Below are 18,966 nucleotides of genomic sequence, written 5' to 3'. Positions count from 1 at the left end.
AATATGCCTGCCCGTGCCATTCTGTCGACGTACATCGCCGTGCGCTGGTCGGGAACCGGTTAAAAGACGCATGTGTATGTTTATCAGGCTGGGTTAAGCTTCAAGGGATGATACACTCTGGTGTGAATAGGCACAACTAACAACCATGAGATTTTTATGTTGCGACTTTTGGAGCTTTGAGCTGTAAAACCCTTAGGTGTGTATGGGGTCCTAGTTCTGCCTAAGGATGCTTACATATGCTTTTATTTATGTGAACAGGTATAGACATCTTGGTAAACAATGCCAGTGCAATCAGTTTGACTAATACTGTAGACACTCCGATGAAGAAAGTGGACCTTATGATGGGAATCAACACTAGAGGAACATATCTCACGTATGTATTGTTTTGTTGCCATTTTACATTTGAATTTCTAGCTATAGATTAGTAACTAAGGTATTATAAAGACCGTATTTATCGGCGTATAACGCACATTCCCCCCCCTGAAAATGGGACAAACAGTGTCTGCTTGTTATACGCTGATACTATGTTTTACCAACAGGGGGCAGTTCCCCCATTGGGGGGTGTCAGACGGGCCACCCCGCCTCTCCTGGCCCGGGTACAGCGCTGCCTGCATAGTCTAAAGTTGATTTTTAAAAAATCGTTTGCCAGCCCCTTCTCCTACACCGCTCCTCCTGTGTCAGTGTCATTATAAAACGAAGCTTGTAAAGATCTCAATAGCTCAGTTTTTATTTTATTTATTTTTTTTTTTTTTCTGGTTACCCTCCCTCCTCCCTCCTATGAGAGACAGAATGTGTTATCAAATCCAGACAATCACACCTGTCCTCAACCTCAAACAGTCACACTCCAAACTCCACTATGGTGAAGACCAGAGCTGTCGAAGGATACCAAAAACAGAATTGTAGACCTGCACCAGGCTGAATCTGCAATAGGCAAGCTGCTTGGCATGAAGAAATCAACTGTGGAAGCAATAATTAGAAAATGGAAGACATACAAGACCACTGATAATCTCCCTCGATCTGGGGCTCCATGCAAGATCTCACCCTGTGGGGTCAAAATGATCAAAGAACGGTGAGCAAAAATCCCAGAACCACAAGGGAGGGCCTAGTAAATGACCTGCAGAGAGCTGGGACCAATGTAACAAAGGCTACAATCAGTAACGCACTACGCCGCCAGGGACTCGGATCCTGCAGTGTTAGACGTGTCCCCCTGCTTAAGCCAGTACATGTCGGGGCCCGTCTGAGGTTTGCTAGAGAGCATTGGATGATCCAGAAGAGGATTGGGAGAATGACCTATGGTCAGATGAAACCAAAGTAGAACTGTTTGGTAGAAACACAACTCATTCTGTTTGGAGGAGAGAGAATGCTGAGTTGCAACCAAAGAACACCATACCTACTGTGAAGCATGGGGGTGGCAACATCATGCTTTGGGGCCATGTATCGTGAGATTTTGAGTGCAAACCTCCTTTTTATCAGCAAGGGCATTGAAGATGAAACGTGGCTGGGTCTTTCAGCATGACCATGATCCCAAACACACCACCCGGGCAACGAAGGAGTGGCTTCGTAAGAAGCATTTCAAGGTCCTGGAGTAGCCTAGCCAGTCTCCAGATCTCAACCCCATAGAAAACCTTTGGAAGGAGTTGAAAGTCCATGTTGCCCAGCGACAGCCCAAAAACATCACTGCTCTAGAGGAGATCTGCATGGAGGAATGGGCCAACATACCAGCAACAGTGTGCGACAACCTTGTGAAGACTTTCAGAAAACGTTTGACCTCTGTCACTGCCAACAAAGGATATATTACAAAGTATAGAGATTAACTTTTGATATTGACCAAATGCTTATTTTCCACCATATTTGCAAATACATTCTTTAACCACTTGGGTACCGCGCTATTGCAAAATGACGGCAATAGCGCGGACCCACATTTCCGGGACTACGTCTATTGACGTAGTCCCGGTTACGAGCGGCCTGCGCGCGGCGCGCTCTGTGATCGGCGAGTCCGTGAGACTCGCCTGATCACCGATCCGTGTAAGGGGTCGATCCCGACCCCTTATCACGTGATCAGCTGTCAGCCAATGACAGCTGATCATGTGATAAAACGGAGCCGGTAATCGGCTAGTATTCCTCCTCGCGCTGACAGCGCGAGGAGAAAAAAAAAAAGCCGATCGCCGGCGGCCGTGTTCGGGACATCAGTCCCGATCACGGCCAGCAATTTAAACGGACACCTGCCCCCTGCCAGTGCCCACCTGCCACCCGCAGTGCCATCCTGAAATAAAGTAAGTGCCCCCTGTCAGTGCCACCCAGCAGTGCCCATAGTGCCCACAGTGCCACCCACAGTGCCACCCAGCAGTGCCACCCACAGTGCCACCCAAAATCTGCCTCAAAGGTGCTGCACCCCAGTGCCGCCCATCAGTGCCCAGCAGTGCCGCCCATCAGTGCCCAGCAGTGCCGCCCATCAGTGCCCAGCAGTGCCACCTATCAGAGCCACCTATCAGAGCCACCTATCAGTGCCACCTATCAGTGCCCATCAGTCCCATCTATCTGTGGTACCTATCAGTGCCCATCCGTGCCACCCATCCGTGCCATCTTATCTGTGCCCATCTTTGCCCATCAGTGCCGCCTTATCTGTGCCCATCGGTGCCGCCTTATCTGTGCCTATTAGTGCCGCCTTAACTATGCCTATCAGTGCCCACCAGTGCAGCCCATCAGTGCCCACCAATGCAGCCCATCAGTGCCCACCAATGCAGCCCATCAGTGCCCACCAATGCAGCCCATCAGTGCCCACCAATGCAGCCTATCAGTGCCGCCTAATCAGCGCACTTCAATGAAGGAGAAAAATGACCCGTTTGCAAAATTTTATAACAAACTATTAAAACATGATTTTTTTTTTTTTGCATCTTTTTTTGTTTGTTTAGCAAAAAATAAAACTCCGAGCTGTAACTAAATACCACCAAAAGAAAGCTCTATTTGTGGGAAAAAAATGATAAAAATTTCATTTGGGTACAGTGTTGTATGCCCGCGCAATTGTCATTCAAAGTGCATCAGCGCTGAAAGCTGAAAATTGGTCTGGGACTGAGGGGGGTTTAAGTGCCCAGTAAGCAAGTGGTTAAAAACTCTGACAATGTGATTGTCTGGATTTGTTTCCACATTTTGTCTCTCATAGTTGAGGTATACCTATGATGACAATTACAGGCCTCTCTCATCTTTTTAAGTGGGAGAACTTGCACAATTGGTGGCTTGCCCCACTGTACGCCGATAAATATGATAAATCAGGCTCTAGCAGCAGAACATTGTTAGTGCAGTGAAATACATAGCTTGTCCATTTACTTTGTATGTTAAAATGATACCAAACACACTGTTTAATTTATATGATTCCTTCTGTTTCTGTATGTGGATGATGGCACTATAATTTTTATTGATATATAGTTGTCACATGACTCAGATCTTTCCTAGCCTGTCTGCAGGGAAACACAAACAGGAGGAGCTTCTGGTCCTCTGTTGCTGGTCACACGTTTAAAAAAAAAAAAAAAAAAAAAAAAAAGCCCTTGGAATACAGAGTAAAAATAAATCATTAATATCAAACTTTTTATCAATGGTCATACAAATATATATATTTGAAATCAAATCTTTATTATTTTTGGCAATAACATGGTGTGGGTGGATTTCTGCCAGTCACAGGCTGTGTCCTAGAATAAGAGGAAGGTGAAGCCTCCATTATTCTACATTATTATCTTGCCACCTTTGTGTTTAGCTGGGTGGTGGAAGTGGGCTGTCATTTACCATTGTGTATACACCCACATGTGTGACTCTATAGTCACATGTGCTGCTCGAATGTGCTAGGGAGGAAATGCTCAGCATAGAAACTTACTGAAAACTGAGCATGTGCAGAGTTACCACCACAGCTGCGAAATATCCATAGTGACTGACATCCCCCATCCACCACTTTTACATCCCCAAAAAATAGGTGTAGATGTTTTGTAGTTTAGTGGAAGAACTAGGCACGAAATGTTATAAGCTTACTGGACTTCTATCAGAATTGAATGTTTTTTTCCACCTTCCAAACAAATTTGGTGACACAGTGGTGTAGTGGTTAGCACTCTCACCTAGCAGTTAAACGGGCCGCTGGTTCGAATCCCAACCACGACACTACCTGCCTGGAGTTTGCATGTTCTTCCTGAGCCTGCGTGGGGTTTCTCTGGGTACTCCGGTTTCCTCCCACACTCCAAAGATATGCTGGTAGGTTAATTGGCTTCTGTTTAAATTGGCCCTAGTATAAGAATGTGTGAAAGAGAGCTTCATAAATGCATACATACCAGCAAGGAGATACTGCTTGGGGGGAAAAACATGACCTGTGCATAGATACATATATAGCTACTACATAGAGATCCACAGTATTTCATGGTGAATAATTATGTTTAACTCTCCAACATGTATTATAAATGTTTTGTCCAGTGGTTAAGAAGTTGGACAGCACTTTAAGCATGTTTTTTGGAAGTGGAGCATTGCTGCAGTAAATGCCAAGTGTAAAATGTATGTTTGTTCATTGGTGCTATGGGGCAGATCCAAAACATTTAGTTCTAACATCTACCTCACCTATGTATGTGTCATTCTGCCCCGCCAGGAAAATGGAAAATTAGATGGGCTTTAGATGAAAGGGAAATTACATTCTGTACATTATCTGTATATTTATAAAATTTATTTGGGGCCCTTTGTTGCCATAAAAAGATTGCAGTCATGAATGAGTGACATTTATGAGTATTTTCAGAGGGAAGAGGGATTTCGTAATGTGCATCATGAAAGTTGTTATAATATTTCTGTCTGTATATATTTTTTTGGTAGACATGTAAGATTTAAAGTTGCATTAGAAAATGTTTAAATGTGTTATATGGAACCTTAACCAGTCACCCCTCTATGTGCCTGTTTAACAACTCCAGGAATATACCTTAGCTGATGCTGTGACTAGGATTTGATCTCCAGTATCAGCAGATTTCCCATAATGCATTGAACAGAATCCAAAGGAACCGACACAGGCTTTGTCTATTTTATATTATGATTTTTATTTTGAGTAATTCTACTTTTTGGAAGAGTTTGTGTGTGTGTGTGTGTGTGTTTTCTCCACTTTAAATGATATCTATATCTATATCTATATCTATATCTATATCTCTATCTCAAGAACCCAGATCTAGAGAGGCTAAGGCAGGGGTCTCAAACTGGCGGCTCTCCAAGTCCCATGAGGCATTGCAAGGCTGACAGTTACAAGCATGACTCCCACAGGCAGAGGCACACTTAGTCCAATCAGCTGTTTTGCACCAGCTAGAGGGTCACCAATTTTTGAGACCCCTGGGCTAAGCTCACCCTTCTGCTTCTCTTAACCTGGGCCTCCTTCATATAACTGTACTCGATGCACCCATTACCCTACACCCTCTGGCCGCAATGCACCCAATCTAGTTCCCATTTCTCTTCTTCCCAAGACCGGACTCCCTTTCTCCTCCTCCCTTTTTGAATGCCCACTCGGTCTGTAACAAACTCACCTCTCTCCATGATCTCTTTACCGCTAACTCATTCAGGTACCTCTTTCAGGTACGTCACTCTCCTCATTTGAGGCACACTGCATTTGTCTCTTCTCCCCAGTTTCTCTAAGGATAGCTGTGATCTACCACCCCCCCCCCCCCCGGACCAGTTTCAACCTTTCTTGATGACTTCTCTGCCTGGCTACCCTACTTTCTCACTTCTGAAATTCCCGCTATCATTCTTTTGGGGACTTTTACGTCCCTACTAATACTAACATTCCTGCTACTTCCAAACTTCTCTGTCTAACCTCCTCCTTTTGACCTGAAGCAATGGATACATGCTTCTACTCCCTCTGAAGGCAACATCCTTGACCTTGTTTTCTCCCACCTATGCACTCCGTACAACCTCTCCAACTATCCTTCCCTATCTCTGATCCCTACCTCATCAGTTTCACTCTCTCCCTCTCCTCCGACTGCCTAATGGTTACCTGTAGAAACCAATGCCATCTCAACCCTTCTCTTCTCTGCTACTGACCACCTCTATGACAAAATCACACCCCTGTCCTGCACCGAGCTAGCCACCACTTCTGTTTACAACATTTCACTTATAGTCTCACTGGACACACTGACCTCCCTCACTACACACACTCAGGCCTCATCCCCTTCAACTTTGGCAAACAGATGACACTAGAATTATGCTAAAACACAGCCGTGCTCTTAAATGTCTGTGGCATAAGATAAAATCCCAGAAAGATTTCAGCCAGTATAAATCTGCCCTCCAAAAATAAAATTCCTGCCTCCTCACTGCCAAGCAGACCTATTTTATCTCTCTCTCATTAACACCTTATCTCGTCCCCGTCAACTCTTCTCTACCTTCAACTCTCTGCTTCGTCCTCCACCTACCATCTCACTCACTGCCCAGGAGAATCCCAATCACTTCAAACACAAGACTGATGCAATTCACAAGGAGATCTCTACTGTTTAGATACCCTCCACAATCATTACTTCCTTCTTTCAACCCCATCACTATAGACGAGGTTGCTAAACTACTTGCTAACGCCCATCTTACCACCTGCCCTCTAGACCCCATTCCCTTTCAAATGCTATGTTCACCCTCTGGCTCTATTCTACACTCTCTAATCCACATCTTCAATCTCTCCCTCTCTTCTGGCATCTTCCCCCAACTCTCTAAAACATGCACTTGTCATACCCCATACTTAAAAAGCCCTCACTGGACCCATCCAATCTTAACAACCTACGCCACATCTCCTTTCTCCCCTATTTATCCAACCTCCTTGAAACTAACAAATGCTCTACTAACAGGCAAAAGCAATGGACACTATTCCGTACTCCTACTCCTGGACCTCTCTGCTGCCTTTGATACGGTTGACCACCCCCTCCTCAAAAAAAAAAAAAAAAAAAAACTCCACGTCTTTTGGTCTCTGTGACTGTACTCTTTGCTGCTTCTCTTCCTACATCCAACTGCACCTTTAGCTATGCTTACAGTTCTGCTTCCTCCTCTTCCTTTCTCTGTTGGGGTCCCCCAAGGTTCTGTTCTTGGACCTCTCCTATTTTCAATATACACCACCTCTCTGGATCAGCTGATAGCCTCCCACGGCTCCCAATACCATCTCTATGCTGAAGACATTCATATCTATTTCTCGACCCCCCCCCCCTCAGCTCACTATCTTGCCTCTTACTGTTGGTCTTGTATACTAAAATAGATGCAGGCTTATGGCTACTATTGCAACCACAAGCTTGTTTTAACCCCTTCAATGCCATGGCATATAGGATTTGTCTTGAACAGTGAAAGGTTTAAAAAAAGAAAAAAAAAAGAACCCCTTCTCATTTAATACCATAAAATTCACTGGATAACATTTGGGCTTGCTGTGTGAGCTTTAAAAAAATTACAATTGCAACCCAGTGAAATTGTTGCTTTTGTGCTGATTTCCGTCCAAGCAAAAATAACTGGATAATTTATGGCGATTTACTCATGCATTGTATCTCTAGAAATGTAAGAGCTCAAATATAAAATGCCAGAGATGGTTCTAGCTAATCTTTACTGTTTAGGGTTTTTCTTGTTTTTTGTAATAAGTTTGTGACACCAACTTGCTGATTATACTTTGATGCTTCTGTAACTACTAAATAAGGTGTGTGTGTGTGTGTGTGTGTGTGTGTGTGTGTGTGTGTGTGTATCTCTGGCTGGGAAATATATTTATATTATTATATATTCTTCAATAAAAAAAAAAAACTTGATTAAAAGGAAAAGCTGTCCTAAATTTAAAAGCACTTTTTGACTTTTAGCTTTACTGTTTCATTGCAATACGTAAACAGCATACTTCTCTCCTATCCCTTTAAGCCTAGTACACACCACTATTTTGTTTTTGTTTTTGGTTTGAATGAAAAAAACTGACAGCTCTGGTCAGAGGCAATGTACTAACATTATGATGTTGGTACAGTGATCTCCCCTGCTCTTTTATTGTGTTCTGGCAGGGGTGATGTCTCCTCCCACCAGAACACTGCGGCCATTGTTCTCAGACATTGGCTGGGAGCACTGATCGGGAGGGCGGCCAGTTTTCGTCTGTGGGACCACCTGCCATTAATTCGGCCTGTGTGTACTAGGATTTATTCAGAAGACTTTTTTTTTTTCCTTATGCAGTTTTATATAATTCTTTTTCTTTCTTCCAAGAAACCTATGTCATAAATACGTGTGCGTGTGTGTAATTAATATAAATTATATATATGTGTGTGTGTGTGTGTGTGTATATATATATATTTTAGAGGGTCAGCCTGGGGCAGGGTTAAGAGGGGGTTAATTGAAGAAGGCAAGTACTTCCTCTTCAGGCCTGCTTATTATCAGGTGTGCTGAAATTGTCAGTGTGGAGCTGTTGAGTAGGAGAGAGACAGACACAGCAGCATGCTGTGTGGAAACGTCCATTGCTGGATGGTGTACCTGCTGGGTGAGCTTAGACCACAAAAAGACTGTAGCTCTATTTGGAGCCATGAACTGTTACCTCTAAGCCTGTGGGCTGACGAACTGTGAGCTGTACCTGTGTGCACATCCGTGTGATAAGACAAGTCTGTCTGGTCTTATGTTTTGTTTTGTTGAATAAAAGCCAATTTTATTTTACTGGATTGCCTCTGAGCCAGCTCTTCACCCCTCTGATCCCATGCACTATATATAATATAATATAATGGGCTTGGCTATGTAGCATGAGGCTGTATATTCTGCAATATTTACATTTTTGGTAAACTCATTCAGTGAATCCAAGCTCTGTAAGCTGAGATGACATGTACTGCATTGATGCATTTACACAATTTCACAGTAACCATGAGATAAAACAAAGTTCAGGAATATTCCTTTATCCCATTGTTTTTCAAAACTATGCACACTACAAACTATGATTGAATCGGTTCTGATATTGCTGTTTTACTAACCTGACAGCTTATTATTCTAAATATGAAACCTTAATTTAGTTTGCAAATTTTTTAAAGATTCTAATTACCAGCAAGATTAAGTCCTTACATTTAAAGAGCACCTTTAATTTCAAGATCCATCATGGCAGCGCCTGTTAGCGGGCATCCACTCACCTTGTTGTGTCACTGCCGCGTCACCAGCCGTCCAATTAAAGTGAATGGGACAGTCGGTGAGACAAAAGTGGGTCAGAGGAGGAGTTACTGTGGGAGAGAGATGACAGTTGCTGTTTAAAAATTTGGATTTAAATTGAGCCTTTTTACTAGCGATTTAAATCAAATCCACTCTGACAGAAGATAAAAAAAAAAAGTTGAAAAGGGTCTCATTTTGCGCACTATATTTTTCATTTGTTTTGTTTAAAATATTCTGGTATATCAAAAGCAATGGATGATATTTATTAAATATAGAATAAACAATGATGAGTGCCAATTGCTTAAGGGCCGGTTCACACTGGGGGCGACGCGAGGCGACACGACATTGCCGTGCCGCGATCTGACAAGTCGCCCCCCGTTCTGTACAATGGAACCGTTCTGAGAGGAGCGACTCGAGTCGCTCCGACTCAGAAAAAAGGTTCCTGTACTACTTTTGGGCGACCTCGGGGCGACTTGCATTGACTTCTATACAGAAGTCATTTGCAAGTCGCCGCTGAGGTCGCGGCAGGTCGCGGCGAGGCAAGTCGGTGTCGCCTCGCATCGCCCCCTGTGTGAACCGGCCCTTAGTCAATTTTCAAGTGGTTTCATAGAAAATTGTGGGTTCTTTTTCTGTGGAAGGATACCAACAAATTTGTCCATGGTTGTATGTAGCAAGGTAACACTTTGTTAGATCCATACATAAACATATGTTTCCTGCTAAAATATTGCAGGTGTACAACTTTCTATTAAATTCCATGCATTTTAACTGCTGTTAAACCAAGGGTTTTACACCCCCAGTCAGACTCCGAAGAAAGAATTATAGTTAATTAACCCCCAGAATAACCTTCTACATCTGCCAAACAATACTGCTTTTGAAGGCATTAAATATAGCTCACAAACGTGCGCTGTTTTTTCCTTGAGAAGATCACCCCTTTTTAATGTATTTTACAATAACAATTCAGTATGTCTTTGTGTAAAAAGCGTCATTAAAAGGAACAATGCGGAGAGCTTTGACACATTTATTAAAATAATGCACTGAAGTGTCTTTACTGTGTTTCATACATTGCTGCATTTGCCAGCTGGGGGAACGATGTAGTATAAATAATACTAATAACTAAAGTGTGGTGTGTGCAGAATGATAAAATTGGCCTAGATCAAATGCACTGGAGTGCCGCTATTTAATCAAATGGGTTTGAACAACCCTTCAATGCCAAGTGTGTTTTTGCATTATTTTATACCGCTATCAATGCTGGAGAAAATGTACATAAAGTACCCTTTGAATAATCAGGGTGAAAAAAAAATTAGTTTGAGGTTTGATATAATGCTTAATATATTTGCATGAAGTAGCGATGATGCACATGGTTGCCTCTAAACAGCTGCTTTCCATTACAAATTTCTTTCAGTACAATATTGTGAAAATGGCTGGGAGGCACTAGGCAGAGCGTCCTTTTTTTTTTTTTTTTTTTTTTTATTGAAAGTATTCTCATAAGAAATTATTTGACAAGTGAAATGATTCTGAATAGTAATGCAGATGTGACATTAATAAAGAAAATGGCTTCACACCAGGCCTTGACAAATAATAAAAATTTAATAGCCTGAAAAAATATTGCTCCATCTTAATATCAATTTTATTGATCTACGACAACATCTTTTATAAATGCCATATGAGCAGAGTAAAATGGTCTTCATGTACAATGAGAAAATTACACAAGTTCATACAGTTAAACATAGAAAAACTGTCCCTTAGCCACACGCAACCCCCACACACCTACTTTCATATTCTTATTTCTTTATCGTACATCACAGGACACAGAACCACAGTAATTACTGTATGGGTTATATGGCACCTTCATGTGATGGACACTGGCACACCATAGACAGGAAGTTCAATTCCCCATATAACCCCTCCCCTTAGCAGGAGTACCTCAATTTTTTCGCCAGTGTCTTAGGTGTTGGTCACGAGTAAAGATGTGCTAGGCTGAGCTCTGCTGGGACATTCCTTGCTGGGGCAAACTATGCATCCGGATCCATTCAAAGTTTATTGCAAGGCTGCAATTGCTTCCGACACTTCAGCCCCTGTCTGCATAACTGAGGTTTTCTTCTCAGCTATTAGTGGATTGGAGGAAAGGTTAGCGGCTTTAATCGCATCTATACAGAGGGGAAGAAGGTGCATTAGGTCCCCCAGTATCCTCAAACAGAGGAACAGTGGGAGAGGGAAGATTAATCCCCCTCAGGGGACCGTAAAGAGACCGATGACTCCTCTTCTGAGGAATCAAGTGGGGAAGGACCTCCTTCAGCTTCACAAGCTGAGAAGTTGATGCTGCATTCTCTTACTGAGATGGTCCGCTCCACATTTAAGCTACCCTAAACCTAGTCCGTTGAAGAGCCCACTTCTTTTTTGAGTTCCTCAAGCGTTGCGTGCCTTTCCTGTCCATTCATTGCTGGAAAAGCATATATATTCTGAGTGGAATCACCCAGATAAGCATTTTTTTTTCCTCCTAAAATGTTTTCAACACTTTATCCTATGGAGGAAAAAAATTACTAAGATGTGGAGTATACCAGCAATTGACGCTGCTATATCCACTGTGAATAAAAGTCCGATTGACACTGTGCAAATGCTTAGTGATCCAACTGATAAAAAATTGGAATTCCTGTTAAAAAAAAAAAAACGTTTTTCCTTGGCATGTTCAACAACTCAACCTGCAGTGGCGGCAAAATGGGTATGTCAATCCTTGAAGAGGTCATTTCAAACAAATGGTCTCAAAGATCTAAACTGGTTCCTGAAAATTAGTTATTTTCGCATGGAATCAATCCGATCAGTAGTCTCCATCCTACAAGGAGGAGAACTTCTGGCATCAGTCGACATCAAGGATGCATACCTGCATGTACCTATTTTCCCCGCTCACCAGAAATATCTGTGTTTCGAAGTAAAAAATAAAATAAAAATTATTTTCCGTTTGTAGCCTTGCCTTTTCAGTCTGGCTACTGCTCCTCTGGTGTTTACAAAACTTCTGGCCAGATTAAGGACTCAAGGTATAACGATAATAGCTTACCAAGACATCCCGCTTTTGATATGCTTAAGACCCCTTTCACACCAGGGCGTTTTGCAGGCGCTAAAGCGTTAGAAATAGCGCCTGCAAAACGCCCTAAAGAAGCTGCACCATTGTGTGTAGTGTGAAAGCCCCGAGGGCTTTCACACTACAGCGGTGCGCTGGCAGGACGTCAGAAAAAAGTCCTGCCAGCAGCTTCTTTGGAGCGGTGAAGGAGAAAAATCAATGAAATCAATGGTGCAGCGCTGTAATGCCGCCAGCAAAACGCAGCTATTGCGGCGTATTGCCGGCGGTTTTAACCCTTTCGCGGCCGCTAGCGGGGGGTAAAAACGCCCCGCTAGCGGCCGAAATGCGCCGCAAATCCGGCTGTAAAATGCCGCTAAAAATAGCGGAGTTTTACTGCCGACGCAAGGTGCGGTGTGGTGTGAAAGGGGTCTAAAAGCAAAACGCTATGTGTGGCAAAAAACTAACACTGCACATCACCCTGAACAGACAATCCCAACATGAAACATTGCGGTGGCAGCAACAGGTTGTAGGGATGCTTTTCTTCAGCAGGGACAAGGGAGCTGGTCAGAGTTGATGGGAAGATGGATGGAGCCAAATACAGGGCAATCTTAGAAGAAAACCTGTTAGTCTGCAATAGACTTGAGCCTGGGGTGGAGGTTTACTTTCCAGCAGGACAACGACCCTAAACATACAGCCAGAGCTACAATGGAATGGTTTAAATCAAATAATATTCATTTGTTAGAATGGCCCAGTCAAAGTCCAGACCTAAATCCAAGTTAAAATCTGTGCCAAGACTTGAAATTTGCTGTTCACGGATGCTTGCTATTCAATCTGGCAGAGCTTAAGCTATTTTGCAAAGAAGAATGGGTGTAAATTTTGCTCTCCTAGATGTGCAAAGCTGTTAGAGACATACCCAAAAAGACTTGCAGCTGTAATTGCAGAGAAAGGGGGTTCTACAAAGCATTGACTTGAACTACAAATGCATGTCACACTTTTCACATATTTATTTGTAAAAAAAAAATTGAAAATCATTTTCCTTCTACTTCTACAGTTATGTGCCATTTTGTGTTGGTCTGTCACATTAAAACCCAATAAAATACATTTAAGTTTTTGGTTATAACATGACAAAATGTGGAAAATTTCAAGGCGTATGTATACTTTTTCAAGGCACAGTATAAACTCCCCAAAACTCATACAGACAATCCTAGCGGGTTCAATAAAAGACACTACTTTATTAAAAAATATATACAAATATAACAGAAAACAGAAATAACAACAAAATGTAAATACATTCACACTAAAAAGTACACAGACGAGTGAACCACAGATTACTTGCATGCGCTATTGCTCAAATCTCCATCGGGGCATCACAAATAGAGGCTGCAGCTTGTGGATGAATTGCCATTTATTATATACATTTACTAATACTGTTCCCTTAAAAGTTGGCATCTGGTCAGTATAGCTCGCTCAGATCCCTGCTGTGCTGTGAAGACATGTTACGTCACCGTCACCCTACAGGGGGGCGCAGAGTCAGTGACGTAGGGTGGAAGGAAACACCGAAGATCTGAGTGAGCTATACTGAACAAAATATAACTTTTAAGGGGACAACATTAGTAAAATTATATAATAATAAATGTCAATTCATCCACAAGCATTTGTATATATTTTTTATTAAAGTAGTGTATTTTATGGAAAGCACTATGATTGTCTACATGTTCTATTCCTGAATGTTTGTGTTTCTTTGGACTTGTGTGGAGCATACATCCAGTCTGATTCATTTGGGAGGAAAGTTGTACCATCTGATGACATCCCTTATATGGACATGTACATTTGACCTATTGATCATAGGTCAAATTGGGAGGTGAGCTGCTAATAGTGGAGCTTTGTGCAGCACATGGTGTGTTAATTTCACAAACAAGATATAAATTAAGACGTTGAAGATAACCATTGAAGGAAACAGGACTGCTTCGATTGAACTTTAGCACAAATTCCAGCAGTAGACCCCAAAAACTGTTTTGCTTTGTATCTTTTAAGGTCACTTTGCAGTAAAAGCAAGGAAGCATAAACCTATATAGAGTATTAATGTGCTTTACTAAACAAGAATGCTAATGGCTACCTAGACCCGCAAAATTCTCAATGTCTCAACCGGGCAGTTTTGGGACGGGCGGCCCGACAATGTTTGCCCATTTATTGACACGTATGGGACTGCATGATGTTTGGCGCTTAAAAAACCCACAAATTAAATTATACTCCTGCCATTCAGCATCGCACAGGGGCCTGTCTAGGATTGATCTTGGTCTTTGCAATGAGGAGATGTTACCATACATCACTGACACACAATATGAACCAAGGACGGACTCAGACCATTCTCCATAGTGGGCTAAAATAAATCTAGTCAGTCCCGATAAACGAAACCACTGGAAAATGTATCCATTCTGGCTATCCTTGTTTCCTACACCAGACCCAATAACTACCGCTCTGGTGGACTTTATAGCCATAAATAAAAATACAACAGCCTCTCGCATGTGCTGGGATGCCCTTAAAGCCTTTCTTAGGGGCCAGTTCATAAAAACAATCTCCTTGATAGAGACCAAGACCAAAACATGGGAACTTTCTGCGCTGCAGGAATTTAAAAGAGGCAGAGGCGGAACTTGTAGCAAATCCGACTGACCACACTGAAAGGAGTAGGTGGGAGGCACAGAAGTTGGACAGTGCTATGACAACATCAAAGGCAGAAAACAAATGTTTCTTTTTGCAACAGATATACTTTGAGGAGGGGGAGAACACTGGGCATATGCTGGCCATGATGGCTGAGGCAGGTAGAGACCCCTCATACATAGCAGCAGTTCTAGGCTTAAGTTGTCACGGCATTTCAAACATTTTATGAGGAAGTGTATTCATCCAAGAACTGCTCCTCTGCTCCCACTGAGATTTGAGACTTCCTTGAGGGGTGCAGCTTGCCGTGTCTCAAACAGTCTGATAGAGACGTTGTGTTGATGTTGAATGCCCCCCTCATGACTGAGGAACTCTGAGGCACTAGCCCTTTCACCTCCGGGTAAGTCTCCGGGTGCAGACGGACTCCTGGCAGAGGAATACAAAAAATATGTGGACATTTTGCTACCACAATTAAAACGGACATTAACAGAGGCCCTAGAGCTCAGTCAGCTACCCCCGTCCATGACGGAGGCCACTATGCTTTTGATACTTAAGCCAAACAAGGACCCCCTTCTGCCAGACCCATATAGGCCCATATCCCTACTAACAATGGATGTAAAACTACTGGCCAGAGTGCTGGCCACTCGGCTGGCATCGGTCATCCAAAAACTTGTCCATCGTGACCAATCTGGGTTCATCCCATCCGGATCCACCACTGTGAACATAAGGCGACTGTTCCTTAATACACAGATCCCGGTGGACAACTCGGGTAATCGGGCGGTTCTGTCTCTAGACGCTGCCAAAGCGTTCAACAGCATCGAGTGGCCTTACCTGTGGAGAGTTCTGGAGAAATTCAGCCTGGGAGAGAACTTTATCAAATGGGTCCAACTGCTGTACTCGAACCCCACTGCTAGGCTGCGTGTTAATGGGGATCTCTCTGACCCTTTCCTCCTTTATCGAGACACCCTGCAGGAGTGCCCATTGTCGCCCCTGCTGTTTGCCTTGGCTCTTGAGCAGTGCTCGACAAAACCCGGTCGCCAGGTCGCATTGGCAACTAGAATCGGCGACCTTGCGCCTGGGGCAGCATAGCTGGGGGTATCCCGTCTCCGTGGACCCCCCCCGCGCGATCGCGTCGGGCCGCGCCGCAGGCGGCCGGTAATTGAGCCCCCGGCTTTGAGGCCTTCTGTGATCCTATGGTTCCTTCTGGAATCTGGCACCCTCTTGTGGTGGCCGTTGGAATTACAACCAACAATGCTAATGGGCCAGTCTTTCTCCATCCCTTTACTTAGAACCCCTAAACAAAACAAAAAAAATAATAATATAATATAATATAATATATATATATATATATATATATATATATATATATATATTTTTTTTTTTTTTTATTATTTATTCTAACACCCTAGAGAGTAAAATGGTGGTCGTTGCAATACTGTCTGTCACACCATATTTGCACAGCGGACTTACAAGCGCACTTTTTTTGGGGAAAAAATTTTTATTTAATAAAAAAAAAAGACAACAGTAAAGTTAGCCCAATTTTTTTTTTTTTATATTGTGAAAGATAATGTTACGCCGAGTAAATCGATACCCAACATGTCACGCTTCAAAATTGCGCCCGCTCATGGAATGGCGACAAACTTTTACCCTTTAAAATCTCCATAGGCGACGTTTAAAAAATTCTTCAGGTTGCACGTTTTGAGTTACAGAGGAGGTCTGGGGCTAGAATTATTGCTCTTACTCTACCGATCGCAGCGATACCTCACATGTGTGGTTTGAACACCGCTTTCATATATGTGTTCGCTTCTGCACGCAAGCTTGGCAAGACAGGGCGCATTTAAAACAATTTTTTTTTCTTATTTTAACTTTTATTTTTATTTTTTTCACTGTTCTTTTAAAAAAAAAAATGTGTGTCACTTTTATTCCTATTACAAGGAATGTAAAAATCCCTTGTAATAGAAAAAAGCATGACAGGTCCTCTTTTATATATGAGATCTGGGGTCAGAGAGACCTCACATCTCATATTTACACTAAAATGCAATTTAAAAATGTCCCTCTAAGAGCTATGGGCAATGACTTGGAGACAGGTGGGGGGCTGGGGGCTATCTTCCCCTCACTCGTCTCCATGTCAGGCCAGGGACAGGTCCAGATCGCCGTCACGGACCTGGCTCCTAACTTTTTTAGCTGGCTCCTAGATTCCAAGCGAATTTGTCAACCCCTGCTCTTGAGCCTCTTGCGGGGACGGTGAGAGAGTCCCCATCGATTACCGGCTTTATTAGAGGCAACGCTGTGGATACGATATTGTATGTGGACGATACTCTTCTGTACCTGTGAGATACGTCTACCTCATTAGTAAATGTAATGTCCCTAATCAAGCAATGTGGCACATTTTCAGGCTTCTCCATAAACTGGAGTAAGTCGGCCCTCCTGCCCCTAGATGTACTTACAGATCCGCTGCCGGAGTGCGCCCAGTCCCTTTAAGTTGTCACCTCATTTAAGTATCTGGGGGTACTGGTTACTTCAGATTTTTCCTAATATCTAACCCTGAATCTTCACCCCATGATCACCAAGATACAATCCAAATGCAACGCCTGGTGCAAGCTACCTATCTCTCTCATAGGTAGGGCCAATCTGAATAAAATAGTGTGGGCCCCACAACTATATTATATTTATATATATTACTCAATTCTCCACAGTGGATCCCGCAAAGGGGTTCACTAGAATCGACACCATGTTTAGAAGCCTCCTTTGGAAGAAAAAGATTGCTAGAATAAAATTATCCACTCTACATTACAGTAACGACCAGGGGGGACGGCCAGTCCCAAATATGCGCTTATACTTTCTGGCCGCACAATTGCAGCATCTGGGTAGCTGGGGTGAGATAGATGTAAAAGACTCCTCCCGTAACCTACTTTTTCAAGCCGCAGATCTACCTGCAGCCTTGTATCTTGAGGCAGGCATCCCCCAACATCTCAGCTCAATGCCAACTGTAGACCTGCTGATTAAATTATGGGGCCTGATTAGACACAATCTAGATCTGAAGGGTTTCGTGATATATACCCGATCTGGCGTAACTTATCCGGAACTGCAAAAACTAGAGGGGTTTCGATCATGGGAGGCCAAGGGCATTAAGCATATGTCACAACTTTATTCACAGGCCATATTTTAGTCCTTTAAAGACCTACAGGAATAATTTGGGCTACCAAAACACGACTTCTACAGATGCCTCCAACTCTGGCATGCGGTGAAAGCACAGACACAATCCACTAGATTGGAACAGGTTGAGCACCCAACAATAACTTGTATCCTTACCACGTAGAACCAAAAAAGCATTATGTCGCAAATATACAACACACTCTTGGCCAGGTTGCAGGATGCAGCAAAACTTCCGTGCAGACATAGATGGAAGCAAGACATAGGAGAGATAGGGGGTGAGGACTGGGAACTGTGTTTACAAGCCATACCAGGTGTGTCGGTATCCCCATCGGCCAGACTCTCCCAACTTTTCAGGCCACCATTTTTGTCTGGGACAGGGCGGCCGGTTCCGCGGGTGACTGCGCTGAGTGGACGGGTGAGGGGGGGCGGCTTAGGAGGGCTGCTGGCCAATCAGGAAGCCAACGGGCAGGGGAGCAGGGAGATGACATCATCTCTCACTGCCCTGCATCCCTCCAGTTCCGCTCTCACTGTGCGGGAAGCTGTGTGCAGCAGAGAGATTACATCATCTCTCTGCTGCCTATCTTCACTCTGGGACTCAACAAAAGAACACCTTAGCAGAAAAGTGACACAGTAGGTGGCAATCCGCAATGTGTGGCAGCAATGTGTGGTAGCAATGTGTGGCAATCCGCAATGTATGGCAGACTACGTGGCAAGTGGCAATCCGCAATGTGTGGCAGGTGACGTGGCAAGTGACAATCCGCAATGTGTGGCAGGTGACGTGGCAAGTGACAATCCGCAATGTGTGGCAGGCTATGTGACAATCCGAATCTGGTGGCAGGTGACGTGGCAATCCGCAATGTGTGGCAGGTGACGTGGCAAGTGACAATCCGCAATGTGTGGCAGGTGACGTGGCAAGTGACAATCCGCAATGTGTGGCAAGTGACTATCCGCAATGTGTGGCAGGCTACGTGGCAATCCGCATCTGG

The 18,966-nt window shown here is 43.5% G+C and overlaps 1 protein-coding gene across 3 annotated transcripts in view; it reads left to right on the top strand.

Annotated features, from left to right (window-relative positions):
- Positions 1-18,966, top strand: part of HSDL2 (hydroxysteroid dehydrogenase like 2) — a 116,558-nt gene that overhangs the window by 18,107 nt on the left and 79,485 nt on the right. For all 3 annotated transcript variants that reach the window (XM_077475336.1, XM_077475335.1, XM_077475337.1), the window contains exon 5: positions 259-373. In XM_077475336.1, coding sequence (XP_077331462.1) covers positions 259-373 — 115 coding nt within the window. The remainder of the gene's footprint in view (positions 1-258; positions 374-18,966) is intronic.

The sequence above is a fragment of the Lithobates pipiens genome, unplaced genomic scaffold (assembly GCF_037356315.1).
Source record: "Lithobates pipiens isolate NorthernLeopardFrog02 unplaced genomic scaffold, aLitPip1_a1.2 Scaffold_13, whole genome shotgun sequence".
Lineage (NCBI taxonomy): Eukaryota > Metazoa > Chordata > Amphibia > Anura > Ranidae > Lithobates > Lithobates pipiens.
This window is presented reverse-complemented; position numbering and strand designations above follow the sequence as displayed.